This window comes from Lithobates pipiens, unplaced genomic scaffold (assembly GCF_037356315.1).
Source record: "Lithobates pipiens isolate NorthernLeopardFrog02 unplaced genomic scaffold, aLitPip1_a1.2 Scaffold_8, whole genome shotgun sequence".
NCBI classification, from domain to species: Eukaryota; Metazoa; Chordata; class Amphibia; order Anura; family Ranidae; genus Lithobates; species Lithobates pipiens.
In genome coordinates, this window is record NW_027507903.1 from 530,985,566 (window position 1) to 531,003,706 (window position 18,141).

At 42.7% G+C, this 18,141-nt stretch overlaps 1 protein-coding gene across 1 annotated transcript in view; it reads right to left on the bottom strand.

Moving 5' to 3' along the window:
• The window catches only part of GPAT2 (glycerol-3-phosphate acyltransferase 2, mitochondrial), a 206,570-nt gene that overhangs the window by 131,508 nt on the left and 56,921 nt on the right, over positions 1–18,141 (bottom strand). Inside the window, 2 exon segments of the mRNA XM_077469522.1 lie at positions 42–59; positions 61–124. Of these exon segments, the coding sequence (XP_077325648.1) occupies positions 42–59; positions 61–124 (82 nt within the window).

An 18,141-nucleotide genomic window follows, 5' to 3' on the forward strand; every position in this document is an offset into this window, starting at 1 on the left:
AAAGTGTTAAAAGTAAACAGTGAAAATTTTTGCCATCTCACCGCAGAGAGAACAGCTTTAACTGAGATGACTGGATTGTCCATCTGGAGGCAGGAAGACCGTGCCCAATCTTTGCAAAGTATATCTAGAAGTATATTATAGGTATATAAGTGTTAGTTGCTTCATTACAGATAAAAGCTGTGCATGTGCAAAAAACATACACATTTACTAACATCTGTCTAGTTTATCTTCTACAAAACCACAAGCATGTTAGACTAAAGCCTGCCATAGACAAAATTTCAAACTACAAGCCTGCCAGATTTTTTTTTTTCAGTGTGATCACTGCATTCTGCAGAATAGTAGATCTAAAAAGAATAGAAGAAAGTCCAGCATATAAAAATAGAATACATTTGCACCAAACAGCTGGATTGTTTGTACCTACTTGGGACAAATGCTTATTACAAAAAAAAAAAAAATAGGAACACACAGTATTACATGAAGTTCCCATATCTTGAAGTACAGTACAGGACACAGGAATGGATTCTTAGACCATGGGTTATATGCAGTTACCAAAGTGTGGTTGGACACTGGCAAAATCTTTGCTGGGAGCTGCCTCCCAGTGTTCCCATATAACCCCATCCATCAAGGCTCTAAGTTTTTTATCATGCAGTAAGATGACAGAGGAAAAAGGGAAGGGACCTGTACTCCAAGATATGGAATTTACAAGTACGTCAAAATTCCAATTATCTTAAAGTCGAAGTAAACTTCCATCGCTGACTTTTACCTATAGGTAAGCCTATAATAAGGCATACCTTTAGGTAAATAGATATTTACTGTACATACAGCCAGTGACATCACTGGCACATGTGCTCTGAAGGAACGACCACCCGAGTTGTTCCCTCAGAGCCCTGTGCAGTAACCGGCAGCTCCCACGTGCATGTGCGGGAGTGACATCATCGAGACCCCTTCCAGTCACAGAGGTGGAATCCGTGAACCCGGAAGCAAGACCGGTGAAGATGGCAGCGCCTGCAGCTGACATCTAGGCGCCGGAAGAGCTTTGTTTTAAGGCAAGTTTAACATAATGTGCTAGTATGCAATGCATACTAGCACATTATGACCTTGCAGGGTAAGAAAAAAAAAAATTAAAAAACAGGACACAGGAATTGGTTCTTACACCATGTAAAGTCCCCCAAACAATGAATCGAGGGGAGGGAAACAAAACAGCCAAAACAGTAACAGACACACAGGAAAAAACAAGGAGAGTCAACAAACCCAAACAGACACTTGACAATCTTATCTAGTCTTCTATAATATACAATCACCGACCACTTTATTATTAGGTACACCTTGCTAGTACCGGGGGGGTTTGACCCCTTTTGCCTTCAGAACTGCCTTTATTCTTTGAGGCATAGATTCAACAAGGTGTTGGAAACATTCCTCAGAGATTTTGATCCATATTACCATGACAGCCATGATAGCGTCATAAAGTTATTGCAAATTTGTCGGCTGCACATCCATGATGCAAATCTCCTGTTTCCACCACATCCCAAAGGCGCTCCATTGGATTGAGATCTGGTGAGTGTGGAAGCCATTGGAGTGCAGTGACCTCATTGTCATGTTCAAGAAACCAGTGGTGAGATGATTTGAGCTTTGTGACATGGTGCATTATCCTGCTGGAAGGAGCCATCAGAAGATGTGTACACTGTAGTCATAAAGGGATGGGCATGGTCTGCAATACTCAGGTAAGCCGTGGCATTTATACGATACTCAATTGGTACCAACGGCCCCAAAGTGTGTCAAGAAAATATATCCTACATCATTACACCAACAGCTTGAATTGTCGATACAAGACAGGATGGATCCATGCATTCTTGTTTACACCAAATTCGGACCCTACCATCTGAATGTTGCAGCTAAACTCGAGACTCATCAGACCAGACGTTTTTGCAATCTTCTGTTGTCCAAGTTTGGTGAACCTGTACAAATTATAGCATCAATTTCCAGTTCTTAGCTGACAGGAGTGGCACCCGGTGTGGTCTTCTGCTGCTGTATCCCATCTGCTTCAAGGTTCGATGTGTTGTGCATTCAGAAATGGTATTCTGCACACCTTAGTTGTGGTTATTTGAGTTACTGTTGCCATTCTATAGTCTCAAACTAGTCTGCCCATTCTACTCTAACTTGGGACAACAAAGCATTTTCCTCCACACAACTGCCACTCACTGGATAGCTTTTCTTTTTCAAACTATTCTCTGTAAACCCTAGAGATGGTTGTGCATGAAAATCCCAGCAGATCAGCAGTTTTTGAAATACTCAGACCAGCCCTTCTGGCACCAACCATGCCAAAGTCACTAAACTCCCTTTTCTTCCCAATTCTAATGTGTGGTTTGAGCTTCAGCAAGTCATCTTCATCATGTCTAGATGCCTAAATGCATTGAGTTTCTGCCATGTGATTGTAATTGGCTGGTTAGCAATTTGTGTTAGAAGCAATTGAACATGTGTACCTAATAAATTAGCCGATGAGTGTACATTTGTTTTACCCTTCGTTATAAAAAAAGATTTTCCAATACTAGAATTACTGTTTTAGGAGAAGACCTCCGTGAACATATACATAACAGATTCCAAACAAAGCAATCTGGTGCTTGTTAAAACACAGGTCACGTGACTCTGGATTACATTTAAAGTGACATAAATCTCATGTAAACAGGAAAATGAAAGCCACGTTCACAATTCCCATGAACCTTCGTAACCTTCCTAATGAACTCCTTGCTTCTCTAGATAGAGGTATCCTAGATTTGTTTCATGCGTCCTCTACCATTCTGTTCTTACATAGCTTAGGCTAGCCATACATTAAACAATTATCTTATTCAGTTTTTTCTTAGATTTACCTTCAGCTACAGGATCTCACAAAATTACACAAAATTACACCCCTCACATTTTTTAAAATATTTTATTATATCTTTTAATGTGACAACACTGAAGAAATGACACTTTGCTACAATGTAAAAGTAGTGAGTGTACAGCTTATATAAACAGTGTACATTTGCTATCCCCTCAAAATAACTCAACATACAGCCATTAATGTCGAAACCGCTGGAAACAAAAGTGAGTACACCTCTAAGTGAAAAAATGTCCAAATTGGGCCCCATTAACCATTTTTCCTCCCCGGTGTCATGTGATTCAGCGTTACAAGGTCTGAGGTGTGAATGGGAAGCAGGTGTTCTGGCTATCATGCTCTCAAACTGGTCACTGGAAGCTCAACATGGCAAAGAAACAAATGGAACCCTGAGATCTGAAAAAAAGAATTGTGGCTCTACATAAAGATGGCCTAGGTTATAAGAATATTGCCAAGACCCTGAAACCCTGAAACTGAGCTGCAGCACTGTGGCCAAGACCATACAGTGGTTTAACAGGACAAGTTCCACTCAGAACAGGCCTTCGCCATGGTCGACCAAAGTTGAGTGCACGTGCTCAGCGTCATATCCAGAGGTTGCCTTTGGGAAATTATTATTATTATCGATTTATATAGCGCCAACAGTTTACGCAGTGCTTTACAATGTATAGGGTATGCGTGCAGAAGAAAGCCTCTTCTAAAGATGATGCACAAGAAAGCCTGCAGTTTGCTGAAGACAAGCAGACTAAGGACAAGGATTACTGGAACCATGGCCTGAGGTCTGATGAGACCAAGGTAAACTTATTTAGTTCAGATGATGTCAAGCGTGTGTGGTGGCAACCAGGTGAGGCATACAAAAAGACAAGTGTTTCTTGCCTACAGTCAAGCATGGTGGTGGGAGTGTCATGGTCTGGAGCTGCACGAGTGCTGCCAGCACTGGGGAGCTACAGTTCATTGAGGGAACCATGAATGCCGGCACGTATTGTGACATACTGAAGCAGCATAGCATGATCCCCTTCCTTCAGGGACTGGGCCGCAGGGCAGTATTCCAACATAACAACCCCAAACACACCTCCAAGATGACCACTGTCTTGCTAAAGAAGCTGAGGGTAAAGGTGATGGACTGGTCAAACATGTCTCCAGACCTAAACCCTACTGAGCATCTGTGGGGCATCCTCAAAATGGAAGGTGGAGGAGTACAAGATCTCCAACATCCACAAGCTCTGTAATCTCGTCATGGAGGAGTGGAAGAGGACTCCAGTGGCAACCTGTGAAGGTCTGGTAACCTCCATGCCCAAGAGGGAAGTGCTAGGAAATAACGGTGGCCACACAAAATAGACACTTTGGGCCCAATTTGGACATTTTCTCTTAGTGGTGTACTCACTTTTGTTGTCAGCGGTTTAGACATTAATGGCTGTGTCGAGTTATTTTGAGGGGACAGCAAATTTACACTGTTATACAAGCTGTACGGAGGCATGTCCAAGTTGGCACTGGGAGCAGACATGCTGTAGTGGAGCTACCATTATGGGCTATAAATCCTTCTCCAATCCTTGTGTAGAATTACTATATTTTGACTTCTCACCGGGCAATACAAGCTGTACACTCACTACTTTACACTGTAGAAAAGTGTAATTTCTTCAGTTTTGTCACATGAAAAGATATAATAAAATATTTACAAAAATGTGAGGGGTGTACTCACTTTTGTGAGTTACTGTATGTAGTGCAAGGTCCTACCTGATTGCATACAAATTTAAAGTGTTTAGGTTTGACCTCATATTATATGGTTTTGGTAAATCTAAAAGTAACATTGTACAAGAAGAATGTATAAATGTCTGGCCAGCCTAAAGCCGCGTACACACGGGCGGACTGTATGGCCAACTTAGTCCGTCAGACAATCCGACGGACAGTCCGTCCTACTTTCGAATGAACGGACTTGACCACACACGGATGCACAAACAGTCCGTCGAAAGCTTGCGCGATGACGTGTACAGCACGTACGACGGGACTAGAAATAGGAAGTCCAATACACAGCAATGCAACCTTTCGCCGTGTAAATCCTTTCTGAGCATGCGCCATACTTAGTCCGTCGAACTAGCCTACTCACGAGCGGATTGTCCGCTGAAACCAAAGTATGACGGACAATATTACGGAAATTCCGAAATACTTAGTCCGCCAGACCGCACGCTGAAAAAGTCCACTGAAGCCCACACACGAGCGGACTGTCCGCTGAAATGTGTTTCGACGGACTAAGTTGGCCAGACAGTCCGCCCGTGTGTATGCGGCTTAAGACAAACTGATTGCAGTAACGTCATAAGTATTTTGCAACTTTGGGTTCTATTTATAAATGTTTTTGAAGAACTTTCATCCAAGATTTACACATTTTTCCCAACTGGATTACATTGGGTGAAAGATGTATACTGGCACATGTGTGTAAAAGACAAGTGAACCGTAAACAGCTTCTATTAAATACTTAAGAGATTCATACACTAAACCTAATCTACTTTTTTTTCTTTTTTTGCTACTTTTAACAATTAGGAAGTTTAAAATTACATTTACTTCTGGGACAGGTAAGGGAGCCTTTATATGTATCTTTAGAACATGATAATAACTAAAACACAAAAGAATAATTGTGCTGCAGGAGCTAAACCCACAGCTTTTTTATTATAAGAAAAAACAAACAAACATAATTGGCCAATTAGTGTAACTCTAAAGAAAAATAAGAATAATTAAACTACAATAAAATGCATGGCCACAGAGCTCAACACAAAAATAAAATACACAGTCTTTATTCTAAATTGCTCTAAAGATATAAAAAAAAAAATCCCTGCACCTAATAGCTTAGCAGGGCTCCGATGGGACCAACAGATAGCATCTAGTATATAATTATAAGCATGATCCCCAGACTACAAGAAATAAACAAGACTCACAGAAATCATTACTTATACACCCCTGGAAAAATAAAGGGAGCTAAGTACACCCACTGAAAACCATGAACAATGAGTGTGCCCAGCCACTTACTCAACAAGTTTGTTGTCCTAATCCAAATTCACTCAATAGTAGCAACTGCTGGAGCTCATTCAGAAATCTTTTACTGCTGAACAAACAGCGCTCATTCAATTCATTGTTCAAAAATATAATCCATGGTTCCAAGGTGCACAATTCATTTCATTATTTTCAAACCTAATCTAAACACATGATAATTTGTTAAATCTCTGCGGGACAGGACTGAATTTAAAAGACAGCCTGATTATTAACTGTACGCTTCTTAATCTCCAACTGGATCAATTATTCCAGAACATGAATAGCTACATACAAAGAAATCCAAACTTACAATGAATAGCATGTGTCTCCCACTGTCTCCCAACATATGATAACTGATTATGTATTTATTGCAAACTTGTCTATAAAGTGCACAAGGGAAAACTGCACACTGGCATAGTGTATAACTTCTTATACTTCCATTAAAATCAAAATGAACTGCACTCAACTAAAAATTGTTAACATTTGTACGAGTATACAGTACTGACCCCTCAATCCTGCTACATGTGGCGACCAGCAAACACACTGAGCAAAGTTGTAACTAAAGATCCGACATTACAAGCATGCCCGTCTCTCAGTGCTGACTTCCTGGCGGGCTGTGCACGTGGGGTGTGCGAACACGCCGGAGCACATCGTTAGTAGGTACCATTACTAGGTGCTGGCTCATATTCTCTTTGTTTTTTTATTTAATCCAACAAAGATTTTTATTGAAGATACATCAACATACACTGCCAACGGTACATATCAATGAGAAGTCCAGCGGAAACACACCTGTCCCCAAAGTCAATATTAACAAACCATTAAGCCTGATAATACAGTAAACAAGTCAACATGCCTAACCAGAGGGACCAAACAGCAGTAAGTTTTACACTATACCAGACAAAATATCCCCTCTCAATTATTTGTCAGGGCTGGGCTCAGCCCTTCCTTCACCGAGATGGCCTCTCAGCTGTCGGCTAATTGCCAGCTCCTATCCCTCCAGTCACTCAGCTGTTGACAATATCCTGCTCGTCAGTCCTGCCTACTTAGGCCGTCCAGTCCAGGAGCCCTGCCTTCGCTTTGGTCAACATCACAGAAACTATCGCCTGCAATCCTCTTTAAGACTTGCTTTGCTGACATCCCTTCTGGCTCCAGATCCTGCTTGCTGTTCCACTACATTGATCCCCGACTTCTAGCTTGGCCGACTTTCTGTTTCGGTTACTGAACTTTGGCTATGTTTTGACTACATTTGTTCTTTTTACTTTTATTATTAAATAAGCGTGTACTTCTGTCTTGACCTGATTTCATGGTTTCTGACAGTATTCTAACAATATACCCTGCAGGAATGCACCTAACTAGCCAGCATTGAGCCAAAGTAGCCCATCCATCATCAAATCCTATGGAGCAAGCTTCGGAACATCCAACCACTGTGCCCATAACCTCTCAAATTTATGCACATTTCCCTCATGTTGGTATATAAGCATTTCCATTCTTAAAAGCTCACCAATATTCTTCACCCACTCTCTCGCAGTAAGGGGAGCCTCCGACTTCCAGTTTACCATGATCAGTTTGCATGCCTGGAACAAAGCTCTAAGGATAGCCTCACTGTGATACACTTCCCAGTCGTACGCTTCCAATATACCCAATAAGTAGGCATTTGTGTCTATGGGAAGGGCCACATGAAACACAGAATTGATCCTATGTACCACCCATGCTCAGTAGGAATGAAGTTTAGGGCACCGTTACAAAATGTGTATTAGGTCACCATGGTCCGTTACACCTTGTGCAAGTAGAGTCTGATCGTAGGCCCATCAAGTGGAGTCTGTGAGGAGTAAAATACACCCTTCAGAAGTATATACAATTGAGTTAACCTTTGTGAAACATTTAATGAGCATGTGACCACAGTCTGAAAGGCCTCCTCCCACTGTTCCCCCTACAGATGGCCAACATCGCGTTCCCAATGGGAGGAGGACTCGGCCTCCCAGGGGAGACTGAATAACGGAGTGGGTGACAAGTGCCATTCTGAGGAATTACTCTGTGCCTTAAGTGAGTGCCGCAGCTTCATATAACAACAGTGCATAGACTGTGTACATTAAATGTACTCTGTAATGTAGCAAATGTCATAAGTGCCCCATTAGGGAATATTTGTTTAAGATGTGTTACTCCATATGTTGACCACCTAGACCCACACTGCAACTTTGCCAATTTGCCAAGTATAATTACAGCATATGGGACTAAATTCCATGTAGCCCGTTACCGTCTGAAGGTATTTGGCCTTATTCCAGACCTTCTTAATGAGATTATACGTCGGGTATCTCTTCCGGTGCGGTAATTTAAAAGCTTGCACTTCAAGGGCCAGTACTTTGGATCACCCATGTGTGGTGCGAGACCTCACTGCCATAGATGAGCTTCACTCTGCCATCTACCACATTCCCCATCTCAATGGTTCCTATGAGGTGTTGTAACCGTGCTGCTAAATAATATAACCATGGGTTGGGCAAGGCCAACCCCCCATCAACTTTAGGCCTTTGTAAGTGTTTTAGCTAAATTCTGGGAGAACCCTCCCTCCAAATTAACATGCGGAAAGTGTATTAACTTTTCTAAAGATTTTTACATATCGTCTTTTGGGTTACTATCTGTTGCCACTTATTCAAACTTTTGGGAAGCATTTTGTCTGGCTGCACCCTGTAGTATAAACTAGGTTTGGTGTAAAGCAGCGTTTCTCAACTTCAGTCCTCAAGGTGCCCCAACAGGTCATATTTTCAGGCTTGCCATTATTTTGCACAGGTGATTTGATCAGTTTAACTGCCTAAGTAATTACCACAGCCGTTTCATCGGAGGGAAATCCAGAAAATATGACCTGTTGGGGCGTCTTGAGGACTGGAGTTGAGAAACACTGGTGTAAAGCATCCATTTTAGTCTAGCCAGTGTCTAGACCAGGAACATGCAATTAGCAGACCTCCAGCTGTTGCAAAACTATAAGTCCCATCATGCCTCTGCCTCTGGGTGTCATGCTTGTTGCTGTGAAAGTCTTGCTATACCTCATGGGACTTGTAGTTCTGCTAATTGCATATCCCTGGTCTAGACCCTCTATGTGTATTCCATCTATACCTAAAAGCATGTATACTACCCCTTTTCCCTTCCCCACATGTGGTCCACAAAAGACCCCTCCAGGCTTTCGCGATGGCCATCCTTGGTTTGCAGTCGCTGACAGCTCTTAGGATCTCTCGAGTGGGTGCAACACATCTTTGGCATGTAGTATATCATCCTGATGAAGCTCACTGTAAAACGCATTGAACTACAGACCATCCGTAATGAATAATCAGTGGTTGTCCTTCAGTCTCTGCCTTCTGGCCAGAAGTAAACTTGTTTCTCTACTGCCCTAGGTTTACCTAATGTCCTGCATCTTAAGAACTGCCAGTTTGGGATTATTGGTGGCCTCCATCCTTCTAAATATTATAAGCATCTGTTACACATACTATATTTTTATGCAAAAAAAAAAAGGTTTTTCTTAGGTCTTGGAAAGTCACCCCTTCCCTATCTCTTGAATCCTGCAAAGCTATGTTTAATGGTAATCTTCCATTATATAAGTTGACCTTCAAGCTTTAGAAGATACTTTGACTCTGAAAATGTCTGGGGCTGCTGGATAGCTGTGAGAGAGAAAAAAAATATGGTATGAAGGTATAGTATCCACAAACCGGATACGCAGTTACTTACAGAGACTAAATGGCATCAATGGAGTTAATACAAAAACTATGTTTACTGAAAAAAGTGTTCACAATGTATCAAATCTCACAAGGTTTAAAAGTAGATAAATCATACATCCATCATCATTAAAAGAGAGACAACATTGTCTACCCACACCAACCTACCTGAATCCAGCTATTTATAGACTGCTACTGGTGGTCGAATGACACATCGTTTATGAACACTGCTTCTGTCGGCCTTATATTTGTGTAGTACATTTACATGGATGTGTTTGAATACTTTTCAGACACATTCACTCATGCAGGTCTCCCTATTTTGAAGTAGAGGGGGAATAGGTTGGTGTGGGTAGACAATGTTGTTGCTTTTTTAATGGTCATGGATGTAGGATTTATCTACTTTTAACCTTGTGAAATTTGATACATTGTGAACCCTTTTTTTCAATAAAGGTAGCTTCTGTATTATTAACCCCATTGATGCCATTTAGTCTACATAAGTAACCGATTATCTGGTGTGTGGATACTATACCTTCATACCACATTTTTTCTCTCATTGTTTGGTTTTGTTTACAGGGGGCTACATACATTGTGTGGAGGCTAGCTACAGGGGTATAACTATTACTTACATATTGTGTTTCACAGATGCTGGATAGCTAGTCCCTTTACTGCTGCCTCTGTAGATCAGGGAATGCGATCCCTTCTTGTTCCTTAGCTGCGTGACTCCTCCGTATTATTGGCTGTTTTTGGTAGCAGCTATTTTGATGTACTGTGTTATTTTGTGTATTCTCAACCATTTGTAGGAGACTTTAGGCTACATTTTGTTATGTTAAGAGAGTTTTTTTCTTTTTTCTTTTTCTGTACTGTTAAAAAAAAAATCCTGGTAAAAACAATATTTAGCGTTTCATTAAAGGTTATTTGTAACCCTTTATTGTGGTATGGTGATTATCATTCACTTTACCTACAGAAACACATTTTATCTATGAAATATATGTTTGAAATTTTTTTTATTCATTCTAAAGCCTTGTTTTTGTTCATGGCACCTTAGAAGTCCTACCTAGGAATGCATATTCTCTTCCATTAATCTTAGTGTCTGATTTATATCTAAAAATACATATACACAAGTTTATATAAATTAATAAATGGAATAAATGATATGTATTCAAAAATATATAAGAACCTTTAAAAGAGAGGGACTCTTACACCCCTTTCACACCAGGGCGTTTTGCAGGCGCTATAGCGTTAGAAATAGTGCCTGCAATCCGCCCTAAAGAAGCTGCACCATTGTGTGTAGTGTGAAAGCCCCGAGGGCTTTCACACTACAGCGGTGTGCTGGCAGGACGTCAGAAAAAAGTCCTGCCAGCAGCTTCTTTTGAGCGGTGAAGGAGCAGTGTGTTTACCGCTCCTCCCCATTGAAATCAATGGGGCAGCGCTGTAATACCGCCGGCAAAACGCCGCTATTGCGGCGTATTGCCGGCGGTTTTAACCCTTTCGTGCCCGCTAGCGGGGGTAAAAGCGACCCGCCAGCGGCCGAAATGCGCCGCAAATCCGGCTGTAAAACGCCCCTAAAAATGGCGGCGTTTTACCGCCGACGCAATGGGTGGTGTGGTGTGAAAGGGGTCTTAAGGACTAAAAAAAAAAACAATTTCTTTAAACATTTAAAAGATCCTAATCAGATTACAGTTCCCAATTTCCACGTTCTCATTTAGTCTCAGTCAAACTGATAACGTTTCTAAATGAAAGATAATATTTAGTTTCAATGTTCCTTCTATTCTTAACCAGTTGCCGACCGAATCCATTCAGGAGCTATCTGTGCTGAGGGGAAGGCCATTGATTCATGGCCACCCCCTCGTGATTGCTCCTGACGAATGGAAAGCCTCCTCTGCTCCTGTTTACAATACAGTGTTGTCATCTCCCCTTGTGTCAGTCTTTTTGTTCCGGCGGTGAGAGAAGACATCAGGTAAGTGCACCCAACAGTACACAGTAGAACATGCCGGGACACATTTCAACCCCCGATCAACCCCCTGTCACAGTGACACCAATAGCAATTTTTATTTTTTACTGATTACTGCATTGGTGTCATTTGTGACCGTTATAAGTGGTAGGGCAGTTAGGGTTAGGCCCCTTTAGGTCTAGGGTACCCCCTAACCTCCCAATAAAGGCTTAACCCCTTGATCACCCCCCGTCACTAAGCAATCATTTTTTTTTGATCACTGTATTAGTGTCACAGGTAGCGCTAGTTAGGCAGGTAAGTATTTAGGTTCACCATCAGCTTTTTATAGCGTCAGGTACCCCCATATACTACCTAATAAAGGTTTTAACCCCCGATTGCCCCTAGTTAACCGTTTTAGCATTGATCACCGTATAACTGTTACGGGCAACACTGGTTATTTAGATTTTTTTTTATAGTGTCAGGGCATCCACCATTTATTACCTAATAAAAGGTTTAACCCCCTGATCACCCGGCGGGTGATACAAGTTAGCTTTTAGGGCCAGATAGGGTCTGCGTCGCCCAAGGCAGCGTCAGGTTAGTGCCAGTACCGCTAATACCCGCACACAGCGCATACACCTCCCTTAGTGGTATAGTATCTGAACGGATCAATATCTGATCTATACTAGTGTCCCCAGCTGTATAGGGTTCCCAAAAACGCAGTGTTAGTGGGATCAGCCCAGATACCTGCTAGCACCTGCGTTTTGCCCCTCCGCCCAGCCCACCCAAGTGCAGTATCGATCAATCACTGTCACTTACAAAAACACTAAACACATAACTGCAGCGTTCGCAGAGTCAGGTCTGATCCCTGCGATCACCAACAGTTTTTTTGGTAGCGTTTTGATACAGTCGCTGACAGCCTGGGAGCTTTTTTACCTGTGAGTCTCACTAGTGTACCACTAAATTTAGAGCCCAAAATAGCAAATCAAAGGTACACTAGTGAATAGGCCTACACATTTCTGAGCATGACAGATAGTGAAGAGAAAGTCGCTCACCTGTCAGATTCAGGCTCAGAATACGATCCTGTAGACGACAGCGCTTCCATGACAGATAGCTCTAACTAGCTATGACTAAGCACCATGTTTGGTGTGAAACATGACAGCGGCTGTGCAGTTAGTCTGTACATTAGCCTGGATGCTATGATTTTAATAATATTTTTGGAATAAAGTCGAATACTTTTGAGTGCGGCTATCCAGCTATATATCTTTTCACTTCAGTTCCTGTTGCAAACAGAAGGCACCCTGTGGGATTGTGGAGACAGCTGTTTTGGGAGAGGTCATTACTTTGGAGCGGTAATCTTTTGTAGCTCCAACGACGGAGTTGTGGTCCCTGCCAAGGTCAGGCATACCAGACCCCGATTGTCTTCTTCTGCTGTTGAGGTGCAAGAACTGCAGGACTCTCGTATGGAGCAGAGAAGCACCGCTATTACTTCTGGTGAACTGGCAAGCACTAGTAGCCTAGTACACCCTGGTCGTACATCCTGCACTGCAGTAACACTTGGTGGCGTGGCAAGTCCCATAAGTGCAGTTCAAGCTGGTGAGGTGGCAAGCACAAGTAGTGTCCCACTGCCACCAAGAAGACAAAAGATAGGCCCGTCAAGCCCATAGTGCCCTTCCTGCAGAATTCGCCAATCCTAATTGGGAACCCACTTCTGCAGCACACGTACTTCCCCCATTCTCTGGCCAAACCGGTAGAAACAGTTGATTTTACATCACTAGATTTTTATTCGCTTTTTTTCACCGAAGATCTCAATAGATCTATTGTGGACCAAAGCAATTTGTACGCTGGTCAACACATCACCACTATTCCCCAGTCCTCCCTTGCCAGAGATTGGAAACCAATTACAGTTTCCGAATTTAAGACAAACTGCCCTTACTACATAGGAAGCGCTAGCAAGATTGTGTGGGACTTGGTGTCACCCTTATTCGGAAAGGGGTACCATTTGTATGTGGACAATTATTACACGAGCGTGCCACTTTTTAGTCACTTGCTTGATCAACAGATTGGAGCATGTGGCACTGTGCGATCTAATCGATTGGGCTTTCCCCAGCGGCTTGTAGATTCCCGTCTTAGACTGGGGGAGAGACCCTGCTTGAAGTGTAATAACTTGCTCGCTATGAAGTAGAGGGATAAGAATGTTTTCGTTCTTACCTCCCTTCACGCAGACACGACGGCCCAAATTACTACGGGGACTGGTGTTGTGGAGAAACCCATCGGGTTTAAACAGCGCCAGTGGGGAGGGGGGAGGAAGAGGAACCTGTCACTACCTATTGCTATCATAGGGGATATTTACATTCCCTGACATAATAAAAAATAATTTTTTTTAAATGAAGCACCCACCATTTTAATCTGTAGGGCTTTAATAAAATATATATGTTTGGGGGTTCAAAGTTATTTTCTTGCAAAAAACTATTTTTTTTCATGTAAACAAAAAGTTTACATGAAAGGGCTTTTTCTTCAATTTGTTAGAAGAGTGAGTAATGTGCGACTTAAAGAGGAAGTAAACCCTGATGAGTTTACTTCCTCTTTCATTCCCTGCAAAGGCAAAGCATAATGGACTACTATGCATCGCATAGTAGCCCATTATGTGTCACTTACCTGACACAGGAGCCCGCGAAGTCACCGTTGTCCCCTGTAGTCCGGCGCATCCATCTTCTCGGTGGGGTCTCGCAGCTCCACCGCTGTCATTCATCGAAGCCGCAATGACGTCACTCCCACGCATGCGCACGGGAGCCGAGACGCACGGCATCTTAGTCATCGGCGATGCCACACTCGGTGCGCCTGCGTGCCGCTGTCTACGGCGCATGCGCTGTAGACAGCGGTGCCCGTCTTCGGGCAAATATGTCCTAAACCGTATAGGTTTGGGAGATATTTCTTGGAACTACAGGTAAGCCTTAATCTAGGCTTACCTGTAGGTCAAAGTGGTTTGTAAGGGTTTACAACCACTTTAAGCTTCTAAATGTTGTGCAACAAAAATGCCAGGACAGTTCAACCCCCCCCCCCCCCTCCCCAAATGACCCCATTTTGGAAAGCAGACACCCCAAGCTATTTGCTGAGAGGCATGTTGAGTCCATGGAATAGATTATATTTTGCCACAAGTTGCAGGAAAATAAACTTTTTTTTTCACAAAGTTGTCACTAAATGATATATTGCTCAAATATGCCTTGGGCATATGTGAAATTACACTCCAAAATACATTCTGTTGTTTCTCTTGAGTACGAGGATACCACATGTGTGAGACTTTGGGAGCCTAGCCACGTACGGGACCCCAAAAACCAAGCAATGCCTTCAGGCTTTCGAAGGGTGTAAAATTTTGATTTCACTCCTCACTGCCTATCACAGTTTCGGAGGCCATGGAATTCCCAAATGGCACAACCCCCCCCCCCCCCCAAATGATCCCATTTTGGAAAGTTTGCTGAGGGGTATGGTGAGTATTTTGCAGATCTCCCTTTTTGTCACAAAGTTTTGAAAAAAAAATTAAAAAATTTTTTTTTTTTTTCTTCATTTTCAAAAACAAATGAGAGCTGCAAAATACTCACCATGCCTCTTGGCAAATAGCTTGGGGTGTCTACTTTCCAAAATGGGGTCATTTGGGGGGGGGGGGGGGGGTTTGTACCATATTGGTATTTTATGGCCTTCGAAACAAAGGTAGCGAGGAGTGAAATCAAAAATTTACACACATGGAAATCCTTGGTTTTCGGGGCCCCGTACATGGCTAGGCTCCCAAATAGTCCCACACGTGGCATCCCGTACTCAATAGAAGCATCAGAATGTATTTTGGGGTGCAATTCCACATATGCCCATAGCATGTGTGAGCAATATATCATTTAGTGACAACCTTGTGCAAAAAAAAAAAAAAAAGTTTGTAATTTTCCTGCAACTTGTGGCAAAATATAAAAAATATTCCATGGACTCAACATAACTCTCAGCAAATAGCTTGGAGTGTCTAATTTCCAAAATGGGGTCATTTGGGGGGGGTGTGCCATTTTGCCATTTCATGGCCTTCAAAACTGTGATGGGTAGTGAGGAGTGAAATCAAAAATTTACGCCCTTAGAAATCCTGAAGGTGGTGCTTGGTTTTCGGGGTCCCGTAGGCAGCTAGGCTCCCAAAAAGTCCCACACGTGGTATCTACGCACTCAGGAGAAGCAGCAAAATGTATTTTGTGGTGCAATTCCACATATAACCATGGCATGTGTGAGCAATATACCATTTAGTGACAACTTTTTGTAAAAATGTTTGTTTTGTTTTTTGTCATTATTCAATCACTTGGGGCAAAAAAAATATCCATGGGTTTAATGGTTGGGGGGGGGGGGGGGGGGTTGTACTGCCCAGCCATTTTGGCTTCTCAAGAAATGAGATAGGCAGGCAGTCAAACTAAAAGCTGCGTAAATTCCAGAAAATGTACCCTGGTTTGTAGATGCTATAACTTTTGCCAAAGACATGTGGCTGAATACATTTTGGTCTAAATGTATGACTAAAATTGAGTTTATTGGATTTTTCTTATAACAAAAAGTAGAAGATAATTTTTTATTTTTTTTTTATTTATTTATTTTTCGAAATTTTCTGTCTTTTTCCGTTTATATCGTAAAAAATAAAAATCACAGAGGCAATTAAACACCATCAAAACAAAGCTCTATTTGTGGGGGAAAAAAAGGACGAAAATTTAGTTTGGGTACAACATTGCATGACCGTGCAATTACCAGTTAAAGCAGTGCAGAGCCAAATTGTAAAAAGTCCTCTGGTCTTTGACCAGCCAAATGGTCCGGGGCTGAAGTGGTTAAAAATGTGAATAGGTGAACATAGAAGACACATTAAAAAAGAAGTTTGGGCATACTACTCCCGTAAACTTTTGTTCACCTGGGACCCAGAATCAGCTGTCAGTTGACGTCACAAAGCTGCGGCTCTGGAAGGATTTCGACCATTATTGTCAGGATCCACCCAGCCGTCTGAATGACAGCTGGCACTGGCTATCAGCATGCGGCTGAGAGCTGAAACTAGCTGCACCCGCTTCCTTTCTAGTCCAGTGTTCCAGTGAGAACTGAAGGGGCCGAGTGGACAGTAATGACTATTGCCGCGTACACACGACCGGACTTTGACGGACTTGGTCCGGCGGACTGGAATCCGTCTGACAATTCGATCGTGTGCAGGCTCCAACTGACTTTTTCTTCCCAAAAGTCCAGCGGACCTAGAAATAAAACTTGCTTCAAATCTTTCCGACGGACTTGAGTCCAGTCGAAAAATGCGGTCGTCTGTGTACTAGTTCAATGGACTAAAACCGACACTAGGGCAGCTATTGGCTACTGCCTATAAACTTCCATAATCCACATCATGTTTCAAAGCCGTCTGACTTTTGTAGTGATCGTGTGTGGCCAAGTCCGTTCGTTTGAAAGTCTAGCGGACCTCAGCTGCAAAGTCCATTGGATTGTACGCCCGACCAAGTCAGTCGAAAAATCCGGTCGTGTGTACGCAACATAACAGTCACTTCTCCCCGCTTTGAGAAGACTGAGATCTGAGTGATCAGAGGTCATGTGTATGTGTATGTTTTTCTATTAACCCTGTACATCTCCTTTGAAAGCAAAATGTGATGATCACAGTGTTTGTACTCATCATAAAATCCTTTTCTCTAATTCACAGACCGTCACAGCTCCTCTCTTAGCCATTGGGTTGTTATGCCCACCACTAGGATAATACTAGGCATTAGTTATGCAACACTCAGAACTTTTTAGTTCCGCCCAGGGGGTGGTCCCTTACGCAACAACCCTTCAGCCTGCCACGCAGTCATCAGTACGTCAACAAGCAGTATAACAAAAAGACAAAAAGGAAGGGCGGGTGCTGTGTCCGTCGGTGAATTACAGAGAAAAGGATTTTACTGTTAAAAAAAAAAAATAATCCTATTTTCTCTTATATTCACTGACCGACACAGCTCCTAGGAAAACAGCATAGAAACTTCATCCACCATGACAAGTGGGAACTAGTGAAACAGTGCGTGGAAAAAAACACCACAAGCCAGGGTACCCTCAACAGGAGTGGCTACCCACAACCACAAGAAAAACTGCAGAATGTAATGCAACAGCGCATTAACTTAATGGTACTGTGTTTTTATCAAAAAAACAGGAATAAAATAAAATATATTGCATATTCAAATTGAAACTATATGGCAACTATAATTGCAACTATATGGCCGCCTGCAAAACTTTGCGGCCAAAACAGGCATCAGCTGATGTACCGACGTCTACCTTGCAGAACTTGGTAAACGTGTGGACAGACAACCAGGTCGCCACTTTACACACCTGAGCGGCAGACGCTTGGTGTCGGAAGGCCCAAGACATTCCGATTGCCCTTGTGGAGTGGGCCGTGACCGGAAAGGGGGGCACCTGCCCCTTCAAGGCATAGGCTTGCACTACAATCTGTCTGATCCACCTGGAAATGGTGGCCGACGAGACTGCCATGCCTTTCTTTGGACCAGCCACCGAAACAAATAGTGAGTCTGACTTCCGAAAGGGAGCCGTGGCAGACAAATACACCTTAAGAGCCCGAACCACATCCAGAGCGTGAAGGGCCA